The following is a 27,666-nucleotide window of genomic DNA, read 5'->3' on the forward strand; positions in this document are numbered from 1 at the left end:
AACACAAACCCTATGAGGAGAGGCTGAGGGAGCTAGGGTTGTTTAGCCTGGAGAAGAAGAGGCTCAGGGGGGACTTCATGGCTGTCTACATCTACCTGAAGGGAGGCAGTAGCCAGGCAGGGGTTGGTCTCTTCTCCCAGGCAACCAGCAACAGAACAAGAGTCTCAAGTTGTGCCAGGGGAGGTATAGGCTGGATGTTAGAAGTTCTTCAGAGAGAGAGTTATTTGCCATTGGAATGGGCTGCCCAGGGAGGCAGAGTCACCATCCCTGGAGGTGCTTAAAAAAAGACTGGATGAGGCACTTAGTGCCATGGTCTAGTCGACTGGACAGGGCTGGATGATAAGTTGGACTGGATGATCTTGGAGGTCTCTTCCAACCTGGTTGATTCTATGATTCTATAACTGGAAAAACTAAAAAAGATTACACTTACTTCAACTTTGTTTTATGAAGTATCTGCTATAGAGTGATCCTGTGAACCTGCAAAAGCAGAGACTAAGCCCATCTCTCAAAGTACACCTGTGCACAATCTTAGCAATCATTTAGGGTAGGTCATGATCTGCTCAAGGGTGGGGATGGTCTACAGAGAGGTCTGGACAGGTTAGATCGATTGTCTGAGGCCAGTAGGATGAGATTTAAAAAGACAAAGTGCTGTGTTTAAGACCAGGCTGGATGAGGCTTTGAGCAGCCTGGGCTCAGGGAAGATGCCCCTGCCTATGGCAAGGGTGTTGGCACTAGGTGTCTTTAAGGTCCCTACTAACTCAAGTCCTTCTATGAGAAGAGGAACCAAACTTTTCAAGGGACTCATAATAATCATAAGGGGTATTATCCTGCCATTTAAAGAACTCTGTTCTTCACTGGACAGCCAAAGCTGCTCCCAAAATGATTGCTACAGTTACATTGATTTTGACTCGGAATAACACTTACATTGATCCAAATAATTTTCTGGTGTTAGTTAAGATAACAAAATCAGTATCTGACTTGTTACACTGATGGTGATTTACAAGCTGGTTTGAATAGACTTTAGTGGATTTAGTGAGAAGAAAAAAAAGGTATACATAAAAGTCATGCCCACTAAATGCATAGTAAAGCAATGTGTACAGAGATAACATCATATACAGAAAAATATTAATCATATGCTGAGGTGTCAAGAACTGATAATAAAGTGTCTATTACAAACATTTAGGCTTGGGGAATCAATGGACTAATCTGATGTATTTAAAGCTGGAACAAAGGGGTATATTCTTCAATGCAATTAAATCACAAAAATCCCAAGGGTGAAGGGAAGGATCACTGCATCATGTAATAGCCAGTGCTTATTTAATGGCAGCATTTCATGAAGAGAGAGGGACAACAGGACAGTTCCCTCTTGCTTACAGGCAAGAAGGCTTGCATGGCAAGAGACACTAGTATTGGAAAGTATTATTGAATTGCATGTTAGATACAAACTTTCAGTCACGTCATAGAAAAAGCTTCTGCTTTTGCCAACTTCAGGCAGTCTCACAAGTGCTATGTCATTTTTAACCCCTCCAGGACAGAATCTATGATTGTTTAAAAATTCCCAGACAAGTTCACTTCTCAATGCTCAAAGCACACATGTAAGGAAAGCATGGAGTACCACAAATAAAGCATTGCAAAACTTCTCTGTTAAGAAGTCAGGTTTTTATTCCCCTCAGCCATTTTAAGAATAGAAAAACAGAACTGAAAATAAAAAGCTAAAATACAAACCCAATTAAACCAAATAATTATTCTGAAAAGAGTTTGGCTCACTCCAAAAGAACTGTACTCTACCTAAAGATACAAGACAATAAACATTTCAGTACAATTCCAATTATTTCTGCATTACCAATTCAGGTAGAAAATGGTTCTAGAATAAAAATAATTTCACTCTCAAAGTTTAACTGGTTTCAAACTGACTTTGGAATTGGAGACAGAGCTGCTGAGGTCTATTATTGTTCTATTTCAATTACAAGACAGTAAGACAAACATGTTAACTGGTTCAAATCATCATCAGGACAAAGAGCACTCAAAATTTAGCAAGTGTCCAGTATACGGAACAGCTGCCACCTCTCAGCTTCTGCCGATTGCTATTTGTAAGCTTTCCCAGCCTTAACTGTAGAAGATAGCTCTCAAGCAGGATACAAGGTGGCTCTTCCATAGCAGTCTGCTCAGAAAGGGCTCATGTACTCATGAGTAGACACCAGAGAACTTACGTGGTCTGTAAGTTAGACTTCAAGCTCTGATTGACCAAAAGGCAGGAGTTCAGCACTCTGCACAGCAGAAGAAAGAGACATACCAACAGAAAAACAAACAAGCAGGCCAGTCCAACCACAGGGACACAAACTACTAAATGAAGGCAGTCTAAGGACATGGACCAAGGCTGTAATACACATTCAGAAGGCAATTAGGGAAAGCTGTATAATTAACTCTCATCTCTGGTTAACTGCATGTGCTTAAAGTCACACCGTTGGCACTGGCAGGTCAATCGAGAGGCCAATTTAGGAATAAAGAGTTCACCTCAGCACTCCACTCACAATCCCAAGCACTGAAGAACTCAGGTACTGACAGCTTCCTGTTCAGCCTCTGAGTCACAGCAAGCAAAACTGTCTTATCCCATCCCTCAGTTCCAGGATATTCCCCAACCAAAACATATAAAAAACTGTATTCCTGGAACTGCAGAATTACAAAAATATTTGACATTTCAAATTGCCACCAAAATTGCTTTAATAAGTTAAATGTCAGATGTTTCACTTTTCACAACAGAACAGAGAAAATTCAACCACCAAAAAATGGCTAAAAGCTGACATAAAATGTTGTGAATCTATCTGTCTCATACAGACAGGCCTGCTGCCTGCTAAAGAGCAGATCTGTTGACATTGAATATCTTAACACAGTGATCAGCTCCACAACTTGCAAGCTGCAACCACTCGCTGCTGTTTGGATCGTTATGCCCAGCCCTGCCCGCATGATGTCTCCAACATAAACGTTTCACAGCAAGAGCATGACTTTGGCTGCAACAAAAAGAAATCCACACATAACTGCAAAATGTCAAACACAGTTGGGCACGTAAGTGTAAACATCAACATTTACATAATTAATACTCTCAACACTAGCAACTGAGGAAAAAAATGACTTGTGATAACCAGCAGGTACTAAGTTCTTGAAATAAGCAGGGTCATTAACTGTAATGACATTTTCTCCTCTCACTCATCAATAATTTAAACAGCTATTGATTAAAGTTTTACCACATTCAGCTGTAGGTCTCACATCTCAATTACCAAGATATGACAGATTTCTGGCTTTGAGCCTGCAACTTCCTGTTATCTGGTGTGTCTTTCCAACTCACTTCAAGCATACACAGGCTAAAGCCACAATCAGCTTCCATTTCTGGTATTTCAAATGCCAGTGTGTCAGGAAAGAATCTAGCAGAGTGCTTCAAGAAAAACATCCAAAGTTTCTCTACAGACCTCCTCCAGCTGTCACTGCAGCAGCATCCCATATAGTGTGGCATTTCTTTGGTTTCTGCCAGAACTGCTCTTAAAAGCTTTCTGTCATTCAAGCAGTGAATGCCCAGGTGGCAAAGAAAGCCAATGGCAGCCTGGCTTGTGTTAAGAAATGCTGTGTCCAGCAGAAGCAGGGAGGTGATTGTCCCCTTGTACTCATCTCTGGTGAGGCCACACCTTGAGCACTGTGTTCAGTTTTGTGCACCTCAACACAAGAGGGATGCACAGGTGCTGGAGCGAGTGCAGAGGAGGGCAAGGAAGCTGGGGAAGGGCATGGAGAATAAATCTTATGAGGAGACTAAAGGAGCTGGGGACGGTTAGTTTGAAAAGGAGGAGGCTGAAGGAAGACCTCATTGCTGTCTACAGGTAACTGAAAGGACATTGTGGAGATGCTGCTGCTGATCTCTTGTCATCGGTAAACAGTGACAGAACAAGTGAGAATTGGCTCGAGCTGCTACTGGGTAGGTTTAGACTGGACATTAGGAAACATTTCTTTTTTCACAGAAAAGAATAGTCAGGTGTTGGAATGGGCTTCCCAGGGAGGTGGTTGAGTCACCAATCCTGGATGTGTGTAAAGGTTTTTTGAGTGTGGTGCCTGGGGATATGGTTTAGGGTGAAACTTGCAGAGTAGGAAAAACGTTTGGACTTGATGATCCTGAGGGCCTTTTCCAACCTGAATGTTTCTGTGATTCATCTTGAAATGTTTTGCCAATGTATACAGATAGTGATTATTCTCCCCCTCCCTTCAGAGGTTTCTATCATCTTATTTTATGGCTAAAACTAATAAAAATTCTTTTCCCCCCTTTTTTTTTTAATATCTTTAAGTGGGGCTAACAAAGGGTAAGAGTTCTTAAAGCATTTGCACATCATGAAGTATTTTGAGATTTAGACTGCCTTCCCTGGCTTTCACTGGAGCTTGTCAGGTTCATTAACACATCAAAGTAATATTTTTAATCAAGTTTTGCTTGAAAAAATGTTTAGACTTTCAGGGATCAACCTTTTCCTGAAACAGTAACAAATTTTTTATATATAAATAAACCAGTTTCATATAATTTTACACTGTCAGAACAGAAGTCCAGCACCATCAGTTATCAGTCTCAAGATCAGTATTTATTTCCTCCTAGCTTTAAAAGACATACCTGTCGTCCATCTCTACACATGTGGTCCAATCAGCTTGTCTTGGCTCTTGCCCACTCTGTTTCCACGTGTACAAGATAATCTTCCCACTCTCTAAGCCTACTGCAATAATGTATCTATTAAAAGAATAATTGCATTAGTCCTCAAAGAGATTACAGCTGGCTCAGTGAAGCTGGCTCAAATGCAAAGACAGAAAGAACTAGCACTCAAACACTGTGCTGCACCTTGTCATTCAAATCACTATCTGCTTTTCCATAGGGAAAAAAAAAACACTACTAAAAAAAATAACCCTCCATAATTTAAATCAAACCTTCATAAAAAATAAGTAAAGCAGAAATCTGAATATCTGTGTATTTGGCTAGGGAAAAATAAGAAAGTCAACATTGTTGGAAGAACGAAATGTGTTTCAGGTATGGTCATGCCCCTTTCCCCACCTCCTCCAGCCTCTCTTTTTGCTTTCTGATACACGGTTTGAAGAAGTCACCACACACTTGAAAAGAAGGCTAAGAAAGAAAAAGGTAGAGGTCACTCTGTCAAGGAATGGGTCAAAACATTGGACAGGTAAATTTGAGGAGCTATTTAGTCACAGCTGATTAAAGTGGAAAAAGCCTAATTTCTAATTAAACACAAAATGGTATAACAGGGAGAAAGCAATACCTTCCATCAGCAGTAAGTAATCGGCTGACACCAACAGCAGTAACAGAATCTCCCACATCCAGTACCGTTGAACAAGGCTTGATTGAATCCAACATATTCTCTTCAGCACTGACAGATAAATTGCACTGGCCCCAGATAATGACCTGCAACAAAGAGTCATCTAGGAATTATCTCTGTACTCTTCTGTAAATGCTTTTACAAAAACACAGGGAATAACTTAGTTAAAATATTGCCAAGGCACAGAACAAAGTGGATGACCACTAAAATAGTAAAAAAAAGAAGTCTATCTACAAATAGCTGTTTTAGACAGTCTGATTTCACTAAACATACTGACATCAAAACCAGATTCTGTTTATGGAAGTCAGAGGAAAATGTAGAGACCCAGAAGAAGTATGTTATATGCTTCCCTTGCTGCATGAAAGAAGGGAGAAAGTTCAAGTGGCAGACCACAGCCTTGTACATATGTATTCAAGCAGTTTATTTAGCAGACTAAAGACTCACTGATTTCTCTGGTGACACACACAATGAGCTTGTCATTCATTTACAGAAAATGGGCTCTAGCATTCGCTAATCTAAAATACACTTAAAATCATTCTGGGCCTTTACAGTTCCTTTCATACTAATTACCTTTTTGTCCCGACTGCCAGTAATAAAGTACTTGCTATCTGGTGTCCAATCACAAGTCCAAATGATTCGACTGTGAACAGCTGTATTTTTGTCCGTGTGTGCACAGCAACTGAAAACTGGCCCTGGAATAAAAGAGAGAGGAACACTTCTGCTTCATCTACTCTACACATTAAAATTAATTGTTAACCTTTCTTACTCTACATAAAAACTGCAGGAATACTTGGACATTACTCCACTCATCTTTAAAGCAAATAGGAATACTCAGCAGCATGCATTTTCCAACATTCTCACAGTGATAACTAACACCTGTGCAAGACCATATGTGCTAGTTTGAAGCTAGCTAGAATGTTTTGGTGAGAAGAATTAGATCTTAGGCTGTGAAAGGAAAACAATGGTGATGTCCACTTTCCTCAGTCTCTTGCTGAACAAGAAATGAAAATATTAGATAACACTCTCGCCATTTTTTTTTCCTCTCACTCTTGGGCTGCTGACTGAGCAACATCTTACTCCCTAACCTCACCTTCCATTTGCTTCTTAACCTCTTGGCTGAACCTCTATTCTTTCTTGGGACTGGGGTAAGGTTGAGAGGGGTAGGGGGAAGGTGCAGGGGCAGCTGGGAGCCCCTCCTGGGGACTCAGATTTCTGGGAGGGGAGTTGTGTTTCTGCATTACCTTTTACCTTGTCTATTTCTGTCTATAACTGTATATACTGTAAATATCTGCTTGTATATTGTGCTAGCTGTAAATAAATAGCTTCATTTATATTCCCAGAGCCGACATAGTCGGGGTGACTTCTAAAGTGTGGGGGGGCAGAGAACACCCAAACTATCACACCATATCAGTCAGTCCTTACAGCACTGAAACAGCAGGAATGTTGATCTTTTACAGACTTACCTGTTTTAGATGAATTTTAGAAACTTACCTGGTTTAGAAGAATTTAAAATGGAGACCTTCAAATTCCTTCATTGGAACACTGACTTCAAAAGTTTTAGAACAGTGTAAAGTTTACCACACATAGATGCATCCTCAGTAAACTCACTACAGTTCCTATTTACTAGTACAGTCCCAAAAGCTCACACCATAATGACTTAACCATAATTATCTGTTCTCAAAGAGACAGGATACCCTTTCAATATGCATACAGTCAGGCAGTAAATCTGCAGATCAGTAAATGGCAATGACATTCCTAAGCAGAAAAGGCTGTTACTGTGGGGCACTGACTTTGAATAACCACTTCTTTGGATGCCAATACCATCAGTTTTGCTTTACACTGATAATGACATTCTTTGTAGATAGAAAAGTTATTGATGAACAGATGAAAAAGAAGATTTTCTCTACTTCCCATGAGATTTCATACTCCTTATCCTGAAACATTGTGTAACTACTGCAGAGGACAATATGCCAAGCTTTAAAATAGAAGTCTGAATAGAACAGAAATCTCAAGCCAGGAAACAATTGGCCACTGTCTGAAGGGGCCAAATCTCACTGCCAAGTCTCTAGGAAAACTCTACAGAGCCCAGCAGTGTTTATGTGCTATTAAGCCAAGTGCAACAATAAACACTTTCAGCACAAGCATCTGTTGGAGGAAGCCATTAAAGCATTCAATAGTTCAATAGCAATCTCCTCATGATTCTGAGGGTGCAAACTCCTAATGAGAAAGTCAACTGAATCTTTATTATCAGCCCTTTTTCCAGAAAGTCAGTTCTAGTCAAATCAATCAATTGTGAGACCACAGGGAGGGGTCTACACAGCACCTGGCCTGCTGAGGTCAGGTGGGGTTCAGTAATCCTGGGTCAAGAACCAGCAGGGCTCATTCAGAGGGCTTTAAACTATATAGGAAAGGGGATAAAACTAGATTTGATTGAAGATGACCTCGGGAATGGAGTAACAATGTGGAGGACAAAACCATCAGCCCAGACAAGGTCCAACTGTACTTCACTGGGGGCTCCAAGCACTTCACCTGGGGCCCAGCACAAATGCCCTTATATGACCACATGCAATACGGGCAACAAAGAGGAGGAGCTGGAGATGTTGGCATGCCTGCAGCACTACGATCTGATCGGCAGAGAGACGCGGTGGAATGATTCCTGTGATTGGTGTTGGGTAAGTAGGACATAAGCTCTTCAGGAAGGACAGACAGAGATGAGGAGCAGGTGTTGCCCTTTATGTCAATGACCAGCTACAGTGCTTGGAGCTCCACCCCACCTGGCAAATCACGAAGAGAAGACTGAATGCCTATGGGTCAGGGTGAAAGGAAGAGCAGGGGACATTACACTTGTGGGCCACAAAGATGATCCAATGGCTGGAACACCTCTGCTATGAGACAGCTTGTGTTGTTCAGCCTGGAGAAGAGAAGACTTTGGTGGAACTTTATAGCAGCCTTCCAATACCTGAAGGGAAACTGCATGAAGGCTGGAAGGGACTTTTCAGAAGGCTGTCTGGCAACAGGAGAAGGGAAAACGTTTTTAAGCTGAGGTTTAGACTGGATCTTAAGAAGAAGTTCTTCAGTACAAGGGTGGTGAGATTCTGGAACAGGCTGCCCAGGGAGAGTGTGGATGCCCCCTCCCTGGAGGTGTTCAAGGCCAGGTTGGATGAGGACTTGAACAACCAAGTCTAGTGGAGAGGCCCATGGCAGGGAGGTTGGAGTAGATGATCTCTAAGGTCCCTTCCAACCAAAGCCACTCTATGATTCTATGATTATCAGAAGGCTACATCAAAGACACAGATTAATCCTGCTACTATTAATCTTTAAATGTTTTAAGGAAAATGGCAACTATTTGGCTACTTGAAGCCAAAAATATTAAACTGCAGCCTTCAAATGTGTGTGTGTATCCACTTCACAGATCTTACCTGACCCTGACGAGTCTTGTTTCCTCCACAGTGACCAATTCCTGTCTCTAGAAACTGCTAATAAAAATTCTTCATTAGGAGAAAATGCCAGCTGAGTAACAGTCAGATTGTGAAACAGCAAACTCTGCAGTTTCTTCCAAGAAGTAGTGCTCCACAAAATAATTGCTGCATGTTCTTTTTTGGAAGCCTATATTGATGAAAAAAAAAAATATATATTTGTTTTTGTTAACTCTCACTGATAAGGCACAAGTATCAAAACACTATAAAGTTAAGTTTCAAAGCTTGCAATCAAGTTAGAAACTGCTTTCCTCTGGGAAGTTTCAAGATTGCTTCACTAGTTTCTACTAATCCTGACAGTGTATCAGTAAGAAAATGTTTTGTACCTATACTTGTTGGAAATTACCTCACTAATATCTTCAAATGAATCATAACAGCTTATCTCATCCACTCTCATCTTTGCAAGGCAACTATCATCTGTACAAAAATCATTTAGATTTAAGGGAGAGAAGAGCACAAACTGAATTTTGACTCCTGCTCTCAGTCCCAGAAACCCAGTAACACTTTTCACTAGATGGTGCTAGAATCTTTTCTTACCTTACACGCTGAAGCAATTACAGTGTTTGAATTATTGCAAGCAACACAAAAAATTTCATATCCATGTCCATACCTGAAATAAACATGGAAAAAATATTTAACACATTGAATCATAGAATCAGCCAAGTTGGAAGAGACCTCCAAGATCATCCAGTCTAACAGTATGTATCAAGGCTCTTACACTAACTTATAACCCTTTGCAAAAATGAAAAGCACCTGTCAAAACCTTCTCCCCACTGTTTCAGTATTATGTGTCAAATAATTCCTATTAATGTATAGCATTTAACATAAATATTTGTGCAAATTCTTGCATGTTTAGGAATTGACTACAGAACATAAACCATCAGTACTGCAGGTGCTACATTAATGATAAATAAAGCAGACAAATGCAGCATCTAATGTTTTCCTAGTCTCTTGCAAAGCAATTTTAACAGTACCAACAAAAATCAGAAGCCACATATGTGAAGATTGCCTAAGAAACACACCACAAACAGCCAGCCAAAGGATGCCTGTTCTGTGAAACACTGGAAGATTTCTGAGCTACAGCACAAGAACCATGTCAGAAGATAGCAATGTAAAAACCCCAAAACTTCTAGATTCCTCCAGAGAGCACTTCTTCACCAGTCTTTGTATGGATTCCACTGGAATACAAGCACATATACCTGGACTGGAATATAACTAATAAGCAGAAATGCCAGGAAGACTAGCACAAAAACAGTCACAAAAGACTGGGAGTAAAAATGTAGACAAAATCTATGAACGGCAGACAAATATCAGTCAAACAGCAGTTGCAGGGCAGAGGGGGGGTGGGTGTCCTTTGATTCCTAGCTCTGAAGAGATGGGAGTTTTCTTAATGACTCCTTTGGTCTGCATTGTTGCAAAGAAGTTCTTCTATGTGACTGATGCTCATGAGATTTCACTTGTGGCCAGAACAGCCATCTGTTTAAATGACAAATCACTGTCTGCATCTGCTAAGTGGAGTCCAGAAGAATTGCTGCTGGACATATCCCATAGACAGATTCCCACACTTGTGTCTGAAGGCTAGGGATGCACTGTCTTTTGATGGAGTATAACTGTGCCTGGACCTTCAACAGGGAAAGGGACTGGTGGTTGTGCTCATCTGGAATGTTAAATTGCAAATTCCATTTTATCTTACAATGATGCCTTCCCCTTTTTCTGCCTCCAGCTGGAGTTTTATCATATTACCTACTGCTAAAGCACATTCTTGGAGGACTGAGTACCAAAAAACATTTGTTGAAAGTCAAGTTTCTAAAGCTCTCAAGTACTTATTCCATGGGAAGTATACATTTCCTAAAATGCAATGAAGGAAAAATAAACTGCAGAACTACATGGGAAACAAGTCACAGAATCACAGACTAACCACACTGAAAAAGACCTCTAAAATCATCAAGTCCAGCCTATCACCTAACTCTTCTAATTAACTAAACCACAGCACTAAGTGCCTCACCCAGCCTCCTGAAACTCCTCCAGGGATACTGACTCCACCACCTCCCTGGACAGCCCATTCCCATGCCAATCACTCTTTCCTAACACCCAATCTAAACCTGCCATGACACAGTTTGAGACTGTGTCCGCTTGTTCTGTCATTGGGTGCCTGGGAGAAGAGACCAACCCCACTGGGCTACAACCTCCTTTCAGGTAGTTGTAGAGAGCATTAAGGTCTCCCCTGAGCTTCCTCTTTTCCAGGCTGAACACCCCTAGCTGCAACTCATAGGGCTGTGCTCCAGCCCCCTCACCAGCCTTGTGCCCTTCTCTGGACATGTTCAAGCACCTCAACATCTTTCTTAAATTGAGGGGCCCAGAAGTGGACACAGTATTCAAGATGTGGCCTAACCAGTGCTGAATACAGGGGGAGAATGACTTCCCTGGCCCTGCTGGTCACACTATTCCTGATACTGGCTAGGATGCCACTGTCCTTCTTGGCCACCTGGGCACACTGCTGGCTCCATTACGTCAGTTTTATCTTCTAAATGTGTAGCACTGAAGAGCACTTGACCGAAACATTTTGAGTTTCTGCATGGAACTTTGTCCTTGCTAAACAGTAGCACTAATTTAAAGTGAAAGGTTACATTTTATGTCACACAAGCAGGACTATCACAGGTCAGTCAGACAGCCTATATAATCCAGTGCTGTCTCCCAGAAAGAGAACAAAGTTAGTAGCAACAGATGATGCTGTTTACAAGAGTGTATGACCCTTGCAAGTATGGAAGCTTCAGTACATTGTACCCATACATGCAATGTGGTCCTTTTGTTATGTAATACAACACCAAAAACGGTTCACAATGGAGTGAAGCAGCTACATGAATAAAAAATGAGATGACATTTTCAACCATAACCTATTTTGCCTTAGTAGTGTGTGTCGTGGAGGGGTTTTCTCTGTTCCTCCCCTGTTAGGGGGGGAGGTGAGAAATTAATTTGAGGCGGTTTTGATTTTTTATAAAATTATTTATTGAAATGAATATTTACAAATTTGTACCACCCCCAACCACTATGAAATCAAGGTTCGTATTGCAAGTTTATGAAAATAGCTTGGGATATATTTACAGGGATTGACTATTAAATAGAAATATAAAATTATTAACAATTATTGACAGAGAGAAATATTTTCTTAGGCTTAATGCCTCTTAACAACTCTAGTGTTTGCCCAGCAAGGGCTGAAACTGTGTGTGCTCTTTAGATAGAATCATAGAATCAACCAGGTTGGAAGAGACCTCCAAGATCATCCAGGCCAACCAAGCACCCAGCCCTAACCAATCAACTAGACCATGGCACTAAGTGCCTCATCCAGTCTTTTCTTGAAGACCCCCAGGGATGGTGCCTCCATCACCTCCCCAGGCAGCCCATTCCAATGGCAAATCACTCTCTCTGTGAAGAACTTCTTCCTAATATCCAGCCTATACCTACCCTGGCACAACTTGAGACTGTGTCCCCTTGTTCTATTGCTGGTTGCCTGGGAGAAGAGGCCACCCCCCACCCGGCTACAATGTCCCTTCAGGTAGTTGTAGACAGTAATAAGATCACCCCTGAGCTTCCTCTTCTCCAGGCTAAACAGGCCCAGCTCCCTCAGCCTCTCCTCATAGGATTTGTGCTCCAGGCCTCTCACCAGCTTTGTTGCCCTTCTCTGGACATGTTCCAGCACCTCAACATCTTTCTTGAATTGAGGGGCCCAGAACTGGACAGAGATAGAGATGACTTATATTACAAAGGTATTAAGGCTTACTTAGGCATGCTGCTCTTGAGTATTAATCATTAATCACCCTCCCGGGAATCTGTCTCAGCGTGTGCCCAGTACTTGGGGTCTTCGCAGCTGGAGTCTGCCCCGGCTTGCAGGGATGATAAAGGTTCTCCCAGTCTCTGGGGTAACAGTATTTCTCTAGCCTTCTCTCCTGGGGTGAAGTGGGCTCTGCCTTGGTGCTGCGGCTTCTGGATGCTGTGCATGTCCAGGGATGATCAGCTGGCAGGAATTTCCCGATGCAGGAGAAGGATTTGTCCGTGTAGCTTCTGACATGGTCTGGCAGCTAGCAGGCTGCATTTGCAGGCAGTCTGAGGGTCTGCTGGGCCTGGATCTTTCCAGTCTTACAGGATAGCTGGCAAGCAATATCTATGCCGGGCTAGCAGGGGCGATGCCGTGCTGCATGGAGATGAGCTCCATAGATTAATCAAGATAGCTCTAGGCTTAGGCAGGGGGTTCTTGGCTCCCCATATATGTATGGTGCAGGCATGAATGCGCTCTGCTTCTCAAAGGATTCGCAGGTAGCTTGACTGTGCCTTGAGATTAATGTATGAGGTCTGAGCCTCTGTAATGCTTGCAAGTGAGTCAGGCCTGATCCTGTGTCTAGGCCACGCAAGCTGGTCAGGGCAGCAGGGTGCTGCTGTGGATCAGAGCCGAGTCTAAATGCTCTAAGCTTCTGAACTGGTAAACAGTCTGGACCACCTGAAGACGTGGTGCTGCTTCGCACCCCTCTTTATGGACTCTGGGCCGAGATTCGTGGCTCGTTGGACATCTAAAATAACCAATCAGGTTGGCTGTAAGCCAAACCTTGCCGCAATAGGCAGTAGAGACATGCCTGGACCTCCCAATAGGAGATTATCTGCCCGGACCTCAGTGGCATACGGGCTAGGCGTGTGTGCGTGTGTGTTACACAATTTGTTTGCTGCCTCGTAGGTGCTGGCAGAAAAACATGTCCGGGCATGTAGAGGCATGGTGAAGCCTCAGTTTTGGGGCTGCTGCCCCTCCACCACAGTGTGCAATCCATATCAATTTTATTATGCACAGGCTGTCTGGACTTCCAAAATGTCCAGACATTTTTATAGTATTTTTCTAGTGTCAAAAAGGATCTTTCAAGACTACTACATGAAGTCCACATGCATACAAACATAGCCAGCAGTGTGCCCAGGTGGCCAAGAGAGCCAGTGGCATCCTGGCCTGCATCAGGAATGGTGTGGTCAGCAGGAGCAGGGAGGTCATTCTGCCCCTGTACTCTGCACTGGTTAGACCACACCTTGAGTACTGTGTTCAGTTCTGGGCCCCCCAGTTTAGGAAGGACATTGAGATGCTTGAGCGTGTCCAGAGAAGGGCGACGAGGCTGATGAGAGGCCTCGAGCACAAGCCCTACGAGGAGAGGCTGAGGGAGCTGGGATTGTTTAGCCTGGAGAAGAGGAGGCTCAGGGGTGACCTTATTGCTGTCTACAACTACCTGAAGGGTGGTTGTGGCCAGGGGGAGGTTGCTCTCTTCTCTCAGGTGGCCAGCTCCAGAACGAGAGGACACAGCCTCAGGCTGCGCCAGGGGAAATTTCGGCTCGAGGTGAGGAGAAAGTTCTTCACTGAGAGAGTCATTGGGCACTGGAATGGGCTGCCTGGGGAGGTGGTGGAGTCGTCGTCCCTGGGGCAGTTCAAGGCAAGGTTGGATGTGGCACTTGGTGCCATGGTCTAGCCTTGGGCACTGTGGTAAAGGGTTGGACTTGATGATCTGTGATGTCTCTTCCAACCTTGGTGATACTGTGATAGTGTAAGGTACTCCACCTGGGTCAACAAAATCCCAAGCACAACTCCAGGCTGGGTGGCAAATGGCTAGAGAGCAACCCTGAGGAAAAGGACCTGGGGGTCTGGGTTGAAGAAAACCTCAACATGAGCTGGCAATGTGAGTGCAACTCAGACAGCAACCACGTGCTGGGCTGCAAGTAAGAGCAGCATGGCCAGCAGGGTAAGGGATCTTGCCCCTTTACTCTGCTCTCCTGAGACCCCACCTGGAGTACTGTGTACAGTTCTGGAGCCCCCAACATAAGGAGGACATGGAACTGTTGGAGCAAGTCCAGAGGAGTCCACAAAGATGCTCAGAGGGCTGGCGCAGCTCTTCTATGAGGACAGGCTACAAGAGTTGGGGCTCTTCAGCCTGGAGAAGAGAAGGCTTTGAGGAGACCTTACAGCAGACTTCTAGTATCTGAAGGGGGCCTACAGGAGGGCTGGGAAGGGACTATTTACAAGGTTTTGTAATGACAGGATGAGGAGTAAAGGGTTTAAACTGGAAGAGAGGAGATTTAAACTGGATGTTAGGAAGAAGTTCCTTACAGTGAGAGGGTGGTGAGACACTGGAACAGGTTACCCAGGGAAGTTGTGGCTGCTCCCTCCCTGGAGATGTTGAAGGCCAGGTTGGATGAGGCCTTGAGCAACCTGTTCTGGTGGGAGGTGTCCCTGCCTATAGTGGGGGGGCAGAACTCAATGATCTTTGAGGTCCCCATTCCAACCTAAACCATTCTGTGTGTCAGCATTTAGGCTTTAATCGCAGCCTGCTGCATATACATTCGCTATGGTAATTTTCCAAGACGACTCTCATAGGATTTATCATGTTTGAAGTTGTTAGATTATGCAAAAAAAAATGTAGCAAGCTCTTCATTCTAAAACCTACCCAAGCAAACACTTCTCAAAACCCCAACACTAATTCTTAAAAATTCTGTGTCAAGTTAGAGCTGTGAACATACAAATGTCAATGACAAGCTATTTTTAGCAAGGCAGTTCCTCACTATTTTTCTGCTGCTATGGCAACTTGAAATCTATATTATGTGATTTCATGTTACTTCTTTCAAGATTATCCTCAGCTAAAAAATGAAAGTCTGTGAATGCTTTGCATCTTGCTGCCCTTACATAAAAGAACCCCTATCATCAACAGTGACTAAAACCAGGGAAAATTGCTCAGACAAGTCACCTGAAAACTACTGTAAAATGCAGTTATTTTAATGAATGCAGGATAGAAAAGCAGGCAGAAGGCAGACAGCAGTCTCATAGCAGAACATCAAAGATTTATGTCTCACTAGAATTCAAGAAATGTCAAAGGCAAATGAAAAATTTTCATCTTGGGTCCATCTGACTACTAATACATCCCTCAAACTACTTACAAAAGAGGGCACTGAAAACTCTGGAAGTGTAGCCTAAAGTTACTGAGACCCTTAGAGAACAAATTAGGAGACAACCTTCATTTGCAAATTGTGGATCTCAGAAAAGAAGGAACAAAATACAAATGAAGAATTCTAAAACCTTGAGACCTCAAAACAACTATCATCATGACTACATGACCCTATTACCTTTGCAATCCACAAGGCTCTCCACCAGCATTCAATACCTAAACTGGGTTTGTAACCATTTCGCTCAACATTTCTCACTTGGTTCTACTCCTAGACACATACTGTTTTGGCTGATGCTTCCACCTACTGCTTCTTACAAGTCTATTAGCCTTTAGGGAGAAGCTTCATATTTGATTCCTCATCCTTTATTTCCAGACCATAAAGACAAACTGTGCCATGAAGTGGAAAGAAGCAGAAAATTCTTTGCACACAAGTTTTTGAGTGCAGGCAAGGTTTTAAGCAAATGCACTGAACAGACAGACATAAAGGATGTGTGCTGGTTTGAGGCTGATTAGAATATTCTAATTAGAGAAATTAGATCATTGGTTATAAAAGAATAATAATGATAAATTCTATATCATTCACTGGTTTGTTGAAAGGAATAAAATGTAAACAATTCTGTCACTCTTGCCTTAGAACGCTTGCTCCTTTCACTTCTCCTTCACACTGCTCTAACATCTTCTACTAATAAATAAGCTTTGCTAATAACAAGTAAGCTTTGCTAATTGTTTTGTCTGTCTAGGAGAAAGAAAGAGTGGTTTTGAGCCCCTTCTGAGCAGTTTATTTGGGAAGCAATTTGGATTTCTGTATTATTACTAATTTGTATATAATTGTAAATACATTGTGTATATATGCTTGTAAATCCACTGTTGCTTTACCTTACTTCCAAGTCATTTGAGCTGGTCTGGTAAAATTTCAGGGGGGGTGGGGGCCAGAGGGTGCAGCACTGAAAGAGGCCCATCAGAATTCAGCACTCAGCTAAGTGCATAAAAACATGACACAGTTCCTTAGAGCAGACCAGAAACTTTGCTCTCTTGGAATAAGGAGGAAAAAAACCCAAACCACCAAGGACTGATGTCCTATACAGATCTCCAGAAGGCAAACATCTGAAAAGATGATGAAAGTCTGATCATTACAAATTGAGAAGAATAGCTTTGTGCTAAAATCATACATATTTCACTGGCACAGAAACAACTAGTGAAATCAAATTTTGTGGCTCATCATTCCAAACAGCCATTTTCTGAATTGTCTCCTAATTTTCATACACCTATGATTTATCCATTTTACAAGCATTACTCTGCACACAAAAATCAAATCAGGCAGCAAAATAGGAAGAGTTACACCACCAGACTACATTAATATGTAGCAAGAGTCTTCTGGAAATTTTGCAAACTGAAAACACAGAACCAAACTAAAACAAAAAAAAACCCAACCACAAAGAACAAACACAACCACAGGCTCACCCTTCCCCACCAAAGAAACAAAGCAAAAAACAAACACTTACAACTTCTGAATTTCAGGCCACAAGGTATTCTGCAGCAAGTGATCCTCCGGGGGAGGTTCTAAAAGACATTTGTACAGCATACTCAAGTATGGTATTACATAATCTAAAATCAGCTAAATAGTTTTATATCCAAATGAATGTCATACCTGTAAGGATCAAGGGCTGAAAATAAATCTCAGGATACTGATTTGAAATGGTATTAAAACTTTCTTCATCCACAGCTGGTTGAAGAGACATATCTCCTATTCAAAGCAAGGACTTCATTAGCCAAAGAGAGTACACTTGACAGGAGGGGAAATATGAGCACTTATTATGCAAGTAACAAGCATCTGGTTTTACAATAGAAGTAACTGAAATTAGATTTCTCTGCTTCCAGAGTTACAGTAACAAGAGTATTACAATCTACTTATTTCAACCCATGTTAATGAAGACAACATTTTTTTAATTATCAAAAATCTAACCTTTAGACTAATTCCATTCTGAGACTGAATTCTCTCCATCAGCACAGTCTTAGACATTCTTAGAGCCTTCATCTGAAAGAAGCAGTCACCAGGAGCTGGACCTGTGCTTCCCCAACATTAAACCTTTCCTTCTCTGAGAATGTTTAGGGCCAAAATCTCAGATATAAGAATACCTAAAATGAAGGTGGGCCTCTAAAAGGAAAGTCATACTAAAGGAAATGCAGCTACTATTTGCAAGCTCCATCAAAACTGCTCAGGGCTTGGGTCTTAGCTTTAGGCAAAAGTACCATCAGTAACTGAAATTACTCAGTTCACCACAAGTGAAAATTCAACTCTGTCCTCTACTTGGAAAACATTATTTAAGAAAACAGTACAGAGTTAGGAACAGTTGCTCCTGAAGAGCATCTTTTTGCCAAGTGTACATTTCAAATACAGTAGTTTATAAAAGCAGGTACAGGAAAAGCAGAACAGAAAGACTACCTTCTCATTCATCCTGTCTTCTCTCCACTTGAAAATGAAATTAGCAACACTTATGTAATTTGCTATCTAATCATTGCTCACCATGAAGACTCCTGTGCAGAGTAAACAAGAAGAGAGGTCTGTGGAGCTTTTACTTAAGCCATAAAGTGCTGACAGCACTGGGTGGGCAATGGTGAAGAAAATTTGACAGGTTTCTTATTTATAGTGCTGCTTCTGAGCATGCCACATAAAACCAATGACAATCATTACGCTGTGTGACAGTACTGTGGGAGAAGGAAGTTTTGTTCTCTCTCTGAGTGGAAACGTTCATGAGAAAGCAGGAAAAAGAATTTTTGCCAAAAAATATTTTACAAGCTACTTTGAGTACAACAAGGCTATTTTTCTGTCACAGAAGATTTAAGGAAATTTAACTGTATTGCCATTGAAGACCCAGGAGACAAAGCTTATTAAACTACTTCTTTTTTAAATTCACACCTTCTGATAAAGCTTTAAGCAGAGAAAAGAAGCAAGTCTGACTTAATTTGTTAGATTCCAGTATAAGTGCAGTTTTACCAGAGAATTTATTGATTCCAAAATTGCATGTCCTGTCCCCAGTCTCAAGACACTACACAACTGTTTTTATCATTCTTGACAGTTGTTTGTCCCTCTCTCCATGTTTCCCAACAATCACAGCGTTCCCTCCATCACTTCTCCAAGAAATTAATGTGGTGCCTCATCAGCCTTTACCAACAGGCCAACTAATCAGTCTTTATAAAAACATCTGGAGAAGGTTTATGACTATTTTCTCTGGAACAAACAATATGACTGATCCCCCTCAAAGCATCATTACTTCCATAAGCTTCCACAAGGCTGCTCACATTTGAGCTAAGTGTGAAAAGCACTGACAAAGGTTCAGAGGTCAAGGTACTTTATAGAGAAATCAGAAGTAGTAACAGGTAGTTCTACTTTAACCATTCTGAACTCCTCTGAGTAGAGTCACTTTCTACAGGGGTGCAGGATATAGGGGGGAAAGACCATTTTGGGTTTGCATCAGACATTAGGGAATGTTTAGGGAAGAAACCAAAGACAGAAGAAAGCAGGAAAGGTTCTCTACTTTTATTTCTAGACTCCAAACTTGCAGCCAAGTTGACATACCTAACAAAAAGGCATATGCTAAAGTAGTCATTTGAAAATGCTAAACTTTCCACACGAAGCACCATTGCCATTATTTCTCATTAACTGTACCTTCAAAAACAGCTTTATTGGATAATCCCAAAGCTGGCACAGTTGCACCTTCTGGAAGATCAGATGATTGCTGAATTCAAGGAAGAAATAAAAGGTTACAAGCCTCAGCTGAAAAATTTTGCTGTAAAGCATGTATATTCACCCCCAATAAAAAGTTTTCCTCTACAGTTTCATTTATTCTAGGATATACTGAGAGGAATGCAGTTTTTAAACACAATGGGACTGGGAAATAAGTCTGTTCTGAGATTAAATCATTAAGCAGCATTTTGGAAAAGAAGACAGAGAGTGAATGCCTGTGCCCACAACATCAAACATAACCCACTACATAACACAGAGATGTGGCTAAAGTATGTGGTTGTTCAGACCAACATAGAGAAAAGACAAATCATCAGACAGAAGATACTCCCATAAAGGCATGGGGAAAAGCCAAAATTTAGAATGGGTAAGTGAACTTGGGGCCTTTTATGCAGAGATGAAAAAGATTAGACATATTAGCTGTAAAACCTGTTCCTTACCATATCTGAAAAGTTCAAAGACAGAGTGTTACACAAAATTGGATTAATCATTAGGTGACAGCTTAAAATCCTGTGTTATTTGAATATTCATAATTCAATAAGAAAACTGTATGAGACATACAACAGTCTAAGACCTCTAAAACAAAGTGGTTCTCTACTACAATCCACAGTATAATACAATCCCATGGATTTAAATTTAATATAATCCTATTCAACCCTTTTTGAATACAAAGCTGGCTTTTGGGGGTTTAAGTATTTCGGGGGGGGAAGGCAGTCAAGCTAAATTAAGAAAAGGCTTACCCACTGTAATGAAAAAAAAAAAAGCATTCACAGAAAACAATTTCAATAAACCTATTTAAGAGCAGCTGCATCATAAGAGCTTGTGAAGTCTTCCCCTTTAAACAAAGCCCGTGTGAAACAGTGATATCAAGGATCAATATATAGCACTCGGAGGAAGATCTGATAAGGAAAGTCTACATAAAAGTGAAGTAATTACATCTGCCAGCATTAAAAAAGCACAATATTATTTGCCCAACATTATTAACACAAATGCTTGCTAAGTCCTGCAAAATTAAACCACTAAATAACTATTTATGTAACTTCTTACTATCAAGAATGAACAAATTTCTTTCCCAGATAATTCAATTGTTAAATGAAATGGAAAAGCTAATTTATCTCTTAGAAGCTGCACAGAAAACACTGCTTTTGAGCCAGAAATGCAAAGGGCATGCAAAGCACTGTACAGAGGCAACTGAATAAGGCCTGCTCCACAAAATACAGGGAAAACTGGGATTAGATCTTAAAGTAAATTGGGAGCAAACAAAAGACTGCAATTTGGCAGTCTTGTCTTTTCACAGAGTAGGAAATTATCAACAACTAAGAACCAGAATGTAAAAGCCTCAAGATGATTTGCAGTATCAAGAAGAAATACAGCCTGAGCAAGTAGACATTTATAAATGTTTATATGCAGGAACTAACAACAGTGCTGAAAGCTTTGTTACTTCCAAGCATGCAATTAAAAAAAACCAAAACCAGCAACAAGTAACCACACAACAATAATCACATCTAGCGGCATCCTGGCCTGCATCAGGAACAGTGTGGCCAGCAGGACAAGGGAGGTTATTCTTCCCCTGTACTCAGCACTGGTCAGGCCACACCTTGAGTCCTGTGTCCAGTTCTGGACGCCTCGATTCAAGAGAGATGTTGAGGTGCTAGAACGTGTCCAGAGAAGGGCAACAAAGCTGGTGGAGGGGCCTGGAACACAAACCCTATGAGAAGAGGCTGAGGGAGCTGAGGATGTTTAGCCTGGAGAAGAGGAAGCTCAGAGGTGACCTCATTGCTGTCTAAAACTACCTGAAGGGAGGTTGTAGCCAGGTGGGGGTTGGCCTCTTCTCCCAGGCAACCAGCAATAGAACAAGGAGACACAGTCTCAAGTTGTGCCCAGGGAAAGTATAGGCTGGATGTTAGGAGGAAGTTCTTCACAGAGAGAGTGATTGGCATTGGAATGGGCTGCCCAGGGAGGTGGTGGAGTCACCGTCCCTGGAGGTGTTGGAAGAAAAGCCTGGATGAGGCACTTAGTGCCATGTTCTAGTTGACTGGCTAGGGGATAGGTTGGACTGGATGATCTTCCAACCTGGTTGATTCTATGATAGGCAAGACTACTACACACACCTTAAAAATACATCACACATGGAGGCAAGTAGAAAGGAAAGGAAAATAAGGTTAAAGTTCCAGAACTTTTACAGAGTTTGGTGCAACCTGACATTCTCTAAGGAATTATTTTCATGTGAGAAGAGGGCTGTCATCATTTAGCATTGTCTGTAGCACACTTACATGAGAGCATAGCTTCTCCATCGGAACACCAGTGATGTTACTGAAATTTTCTATGAAATTCCTGGGAGCACAGAAAACTCGAAGCACTTTTTCATCTGCTCCCGACACGAACTGAAAGCGGCCGATCATCGCCAGGCAGCGCATGTCATACCCATGGACTTGAGGCCTTGCAATTTCATGCCAGGTTACCTAAGACAGACAGGCAGTTAAAAGACAATTCTTAACCAGAGAAGCAGTAAGATTTTGAGTACTTTCTTTGCTGATTTTGGAAGGGAAGTTAGTAACAACCTACTACTGACATCCATAAAACTGTATACATCAATCATGCATCATAACATCATATATATATATATGTATACATATATATTGTATACATCAATCATACATCAAACACATACATCAATCTAATCTTGTTTTTCCACCAAACTCCCATAGCTAGTAAGACTAGCTAACTATATCCCTGCACAGGCACATTTAAGGCATTTGCTCACCTCTGTTACTGAGCACACACCATGCTTACTGTGACTTTTTAAGCTAAGCAGTCAGGAAGAAGACATAAGTTGCTTAAGCAAGAGGAGGACTGTAATGCTACCTAACTACTTTCAAAACTGCAACTCTGGAAAAAAACAGTAAGAAAGGCAATAATAACTAACTTGCTTCCCTACTCAAAGCACAGCAGCATTGCCGTCAGCAGGCTACAGGTTATTACTTCCCCTCTAAGTATTTGATTTTAGTGAAACTATTTAATAAAGGCTTTGTAAAAAATGACAAAACCAAAACACCTTCTTAGAGGAAAAACATCTGGGAAACTGATGGTTGTAGGAGCGTTTCCATTTGAAGTATTTTTTTTCTGGTTTCCTGAAATATTCATATTCACATTCCAATTTAAAACCAGAGTTAGCAGCTAACCAGGAATTAGATAGTTTTATAGTTGCAATAAGTAGAAAAAAATGGAGAAAAAAATTAGTTAAATTGCTTTTCTAAGAATCTCATTTATTATACACACACACACACAAAATCTCCTTTAAAAAAGCTTCTCCTCTGTGTTGCTCAAATACACTTTCATGAAATGATCTTTAGAATTTTTATTTGCTGCTACTCCTAAATGATAATTCAGTTAGAAAAATAACAGCTAGTATAGTTAAAATTAATTAAATTTAATTAATTTAGACTAGTTCTGTAGTAAAATGCCTGGAAAACTACAGCCAAGACAGAGTCTACACTGTATGGTTATCACACAGACATAAGGAAAGGCATTATGTGGACTATAAGCTGCAAATATCACACTAAACATTCGACTGATTTTCAATGGTCAAAGCTGACAGAACCTCAATGGAATATATGAGAAACCCTACAAAGACCTTATTTTCCAATGAGGAAAAAAAGCAAACCACAATAGTTAATTCTTAAAACATTAAGAACCCCCCAAATACGCAAACAGTGCAATAAACTCCTCTTACATTTTACTAGGTGCATCTCTGCATACTTTAGAACACAGAACATTAACAGGAACAAAGAAAGTAAACAATCAAAACGCCCCCCAAAAAAAAAAACAAATCCCAAAATCGAAAAAGAGAGCTGCAAAAGCCACTCTATTAGGTTCTTCCAGAAAAATCAGGGTTCAAATTTGCATGAGCAATTGAAGCTGATTGCCATCCTTCACTTCAGATGTTTGAATTGAGATTTTTAAGAAGAGATAATTATTTGCATTTAACATTTAGTTATCTTTTTAAAGAGAAAAAAATAATATTGAGATATAACACTAACTTAACATAGATATCTGAACCATCCATTGTGTCTTGTTGAGACAAACATCAGATTTCACCTGCTATAACTTTTCAGATGTTAAACTCAGTATGGTGCAGAAAACAAAGCATTTTTAAATCCTATGGTATCTAAGTAGAACTAATTACCTGGTTTTCAGCACTCAGAAGCCCTGAAGGTATCCCTTGAAATGAGTCATTTCATCTCAACCCTCCATCTCACCCCACCAACAGGGTACTATAGCTTTCTCCCACATCCCATGCAGCAAAAAGTGTTGACACCACTTGGATTAGTCAAATTAGTCAGTTGGCTGCTCTGTGTCATAACAGGAAGGGGAGGAACAGTAATTCAGTTCACACCAGATATGAATACTGCAATCACTCTGCTAATTCAAAGAAATCAAAATTTTCAGGGACAGCAGGACTAGCTGTACAAGCAAATCACATAAAGGTCAGTTCCTTCAGAAAACAGGATAAAATCTGACAAGCAACACACAGAATGAAGAGTGGTAGCTCAGTAGGTCCCAGAGAACATGATACTGACAACTCTTTTGAATGCTGCCAAGTTACATCATGTGCTAGTTCTGGACTTTATCTCCTCATGTTAAATACAACAAACTATTTTTTCCACAGAGCTGTTGTGCTGTCCAGATGGGATATTAGGAAAGGATACTGGACATGCCCTTCCCACAGCACAAAGCAAAACTTAGCACTTAAATTGGGACTGTCATGACTTCTGTGTGGCCTGGAAGAACATCAAAGAACTGGTTCCAAATCCACTCTCCCAGAAACACCAGACATTCTATGTGCTGGTCTATACCACAGAAGCTTTGATGAAACATCTCTAACAGCCACCATTTGAATCTCCCAGCTAAGAGCACAGCTTGCACATGGCTTACGTGACTTCAATTAGTCTAGATTCTGACAGTTTCCTGAATGGAACATTAGTACTGTTCTGCCAGAAAAGCTGTATTTGTAGATGAGGAAAATGCATGAGCCATTAGAAACTTTTGCATTCCTAGACAGTGTTTTCCACACCAGAGTTTAGACTCATTTTAGAACAGGCAAAGTTATTCACAAAAAAATCTTCCTGAAAAGTTGCTTGCACGGGTACAGCCATAAATCAAATGGTACAAAAAATAGAATTTTTTCATAATCCTGTGTACAAAACCCAGAAAAACAGTTAGAGTCTTTAGGATTACCTGCACTAGAGCTTAGCCAAGCGTTAAACAAGGACAATAGATGGTTATTAGAATCAGCCACATAGTTGTCCTTCTGAATTACTGCATGGACTGGGTTTTAAGACTCTAGGAGGACACTTAATGAAGGTAACTCAGAGGTGAACTCAGGATTAAAGAGCAGTCATGCTTTGTGATTGCTAAAACTTTGCCAATAATGTTCTTAAAGTGACAACAGCACATACTGAAAAATTCAACCAAGCATTTACAAAAGCAATTTTGAACAGATCATGGCTTGGAGAAATATGAAGAATGAGTCACACTGAGGTGACTTAAGTCAGGACAGGTAAACTGTCTTTACCACACTCACAAAATTTCTGAAGATCATACCTCTGTCTCTTGTTTTCTCTTCCACGGAGCAAAGAGTCTAGTTGTTTGATCAGAACCAACACTGATAACAAACTCTCCTTCTGGGTCCCACTTCACATCTTCTACACTGTTAAAATGTCCTGAAATCACCACTTCTGGAGTCCACTCTTTCTATCAAAAATTAAACAGCAAAGAAATATGAAGTTTTCAAATGACTGAATGGCATATTCCAACCAAAAGATAAGTATCAACATCCTTATAAGAAAGTACAAAACCCCAAAACCAAACCAAACTACACACACAACAAAAAAAACCACCAAAACCCAACCAAATAAAACATTTGAAAACAGCAAATTATTATAACTCAGAGTGGCCAAAGAGATACAAATATTGATCTACTGCTCCAATGCAAATGAAACTTGTGGATTTGGTTCAGCTGCCACTTCCAAAGGAAGCATAATCTGAAAGGAGTTCAGTCTGTTCCACTGATTTCATGGTCTCCATGGGAAGCAACAGGTTTTAGAGCCTGGGAGATTGCAATGTCCCTTCTACGAAGGAGCAAGACTCCAACACTCAGAGAAGGACTATTTCATTGGTTTTTACTATTACACTTTTCATTAACAATAGAATTTACCACAAGTGACTGTCTCCAGCTCTGGGGCCCTCAGCTTAAGATGTTGAGGTGCTTGAACATGTCCAGAGAAGGGCAACAAGGCTGGTGAGGGGGCTGGAGCACAGCCCTACGAGGAGCAGCTGAAGGAGCTGGGGGTGTTCAGCCTGGAAAAGAGGAGGCTCAGAGGAGACCTTATTGCTCTCTACAACTAGCTGAAAGGAGGCTGTAGTCAGATGGGGTTGGTCTCTTCTTCCAGGCATCCAGTCATAAAATAAGAGAACACAGTCTCCAATTGTGTCAGGGAGTTAGAAAGTCATCAAGTTAGAGTGATTGGCATTGGAATGGACTGTCCAGGGAGGTGGTGGAGCCACCATCCCTGGAGGTATCTAAGAGGAGGCTGGATGAGGCACTTAGTGCCATGGTTTAGTTAATTAGAAGGATCAGGTGACAAGTTAGACTCGATGTCATCTTAGAGGTCTTTTCTAACCTGGTTAATTCTGTTGGTAAGTGTAATTCTTTTAAGCACTGTTACTACCGAAAAAGCAACATACCTTATTCACTGCAGCCTGTTTCCAAAGATGTAGGGCTCCATGAAAAGCATGAGCAATGATCATTGAACCATCTGGACTAAACTGGCCATCAAAAAATCCAAGGGTATTGCCACCCACTTCACCTACCCGCACCTGAATAAATGATCAGAAGTGAAATAGCCATGAAAATTACTTTCTATTCATACAATCTCATGAGATGAAAATTTACCTGTAGGCAACAGCTCACACTCCACACAGAAATATATTTTAAATACTATTTTAACTGCAAAATTGAGCATAAAACAACATGGGAATTACAGCTGCATGGCACTTTAATGAAGCCTCCTTTCAGAAATATCTTGGGATATAATCTTGCACACTCACACAGGAAAAATAACTATGCTAGGTGACATGAGAAAACAATCTTTGTACATTTCAGTCCAGTTTGGTGGATACAAAAGTTGCTTTGTTGCACAACAGAGAAAAATATTCCAAAGGAACAGCAGCTCATGATTTTTTTTTCTTAATTTCCAAGATGCACTATGCTATTTCCACTTCCCTTTTCTCCACAAGGCTCTACTACTTGATTCATATTTTAGCCTGGTTTGTGCCTTGTGATGGTGCATACATGTTTGTTAATTGCTCTAGTGCTCCTCCAAGTTTGTAATTACATTAGAAGGTTATTAAAGTTACATTTTCAAGTACAACTCAGAGATAAAACCACAATTCCTTTCAAACTGAACCTGTAACAATCCCTCTCCTATTACACAGCTGGTTTTACAATCACAATGAAATGAATCTATACTTCATTCTATGGCAGAGAAGATTGGTATTTCCTTTATCTTTGATCTCATTTCAAAAAATACTTCTGACATGGAAGTGACTTTGATCATGGAAATGATTCTGCCATGCTAGAGGCAGAATTATAGTCTCACCTCTGAGCAGGAGAATAATCTTGTTCACCATACCCAAACTGAAGAGAGAAAAATCGGATGTTTCCCTTGCACCCTTCCTCCAGCTCAGGTTTCCTTCTCTCAATGCAAAAAGTTTGATCTAAACAGCAAGCTTCACATCTGAGGACTAGGCAATACAAATGGAATGCACAGAGCAAGAGTAACAACCTGCAGCAAGTTTTACTGCACAACCCATTTTGAGAAGCTTGAAGATTTAGCTACAACCGAACATGACATCTGTGGACAACAAACGGTAACTCTATGTGATTGTTCTGCTACAAACTAATTTCTACTTGTAGTAGAAAGGCACAAGAACTTTTGAATAGAACAAGGAAAATTAAATCTATTAACTGCATTTCTGGTTTTCTCTTCCAAGAGAGGATCAGAACTTTCCTAGTGACAGGAAAGACCATAAACAATGACTGGCATAATCCAACACAAATAACTTTAGCTGAACTA

General features: G+C 41.0%; 1 protein-coding gene across 1 annotated transcript in view; it reads right to left on the minus strand.

Moving 5' to 3' along the window:
* Positions 1-1,637: 1,637 nt before the first annotated feature.
* The window catches only part of ELP2 (elongator acetyltransferase complex subunit 2), a 44,261-nt gene continuing 18,232 nt past the window's right edge, over positions 1,638-27,666 (minus strand). Inside the window, exons 11-22 of the mRNA XM_064150059.1 lie at positions 26,276-26,407; positions 25,133-25,282; positions 21,802-21,990; positions 19,454-19,523; positions 17,435-17,530; positions 17,289-17,346; positions 9,365-9,437; positions 8,771-8,957; positions 5,922-6,043; positions 5,295-5,437; positions 4,640-4,753; positions 1,638-3,008 (exon numbers count right to left, since the gene is read on the minus strand). Of these exons, the coding sequence (XP_064006129.1) occupies positions 2,852-3,008; positions 4,640-4,753; positions 5,295-5,437; positions 5,922-6,043; positions 8,771-8,957; positions 9,365-9,437; positions 17,289-17,346; positions 17,435-17,530; positions 19,454-19,523; positions 21,802-21,990; positions 25,133-25,282; positions 26,276-26,407 (1,491 nt within the window). The 3' untranslated portion in view covers positions 1,638-2,851. The remainder of the gene's footprint in view (positions 3,009-4,639; positions 4,754-5,294; positions 5,438-5,921; positions 6,044-8,770; positions 8,958-9,364; positions 9,438-17,288; positions 17,347-17,434; positions 17,531-19,453; positions 19,524-21,801; positions 21,991-25,132; positions 25,283-26,275; positions 26,408-27,666) is intronic.

The sequence above is a fragment of the Pogoniulus pusillus genome, chromosome 10 (assembly GCF_015220805.1).
Source record: "Pogoniulus pusillus isolate bPogPus1 chromosome 10, bPogPus1.pri, whole genome shotgun sequence".
Taxonomy (NCBI): domain Eukaryota; kingdom Metazoa; phylum Chordata; class Aves; order Piciformes; family Lybiidae; genus Pogoniulus; species Pogoniulus pusillus.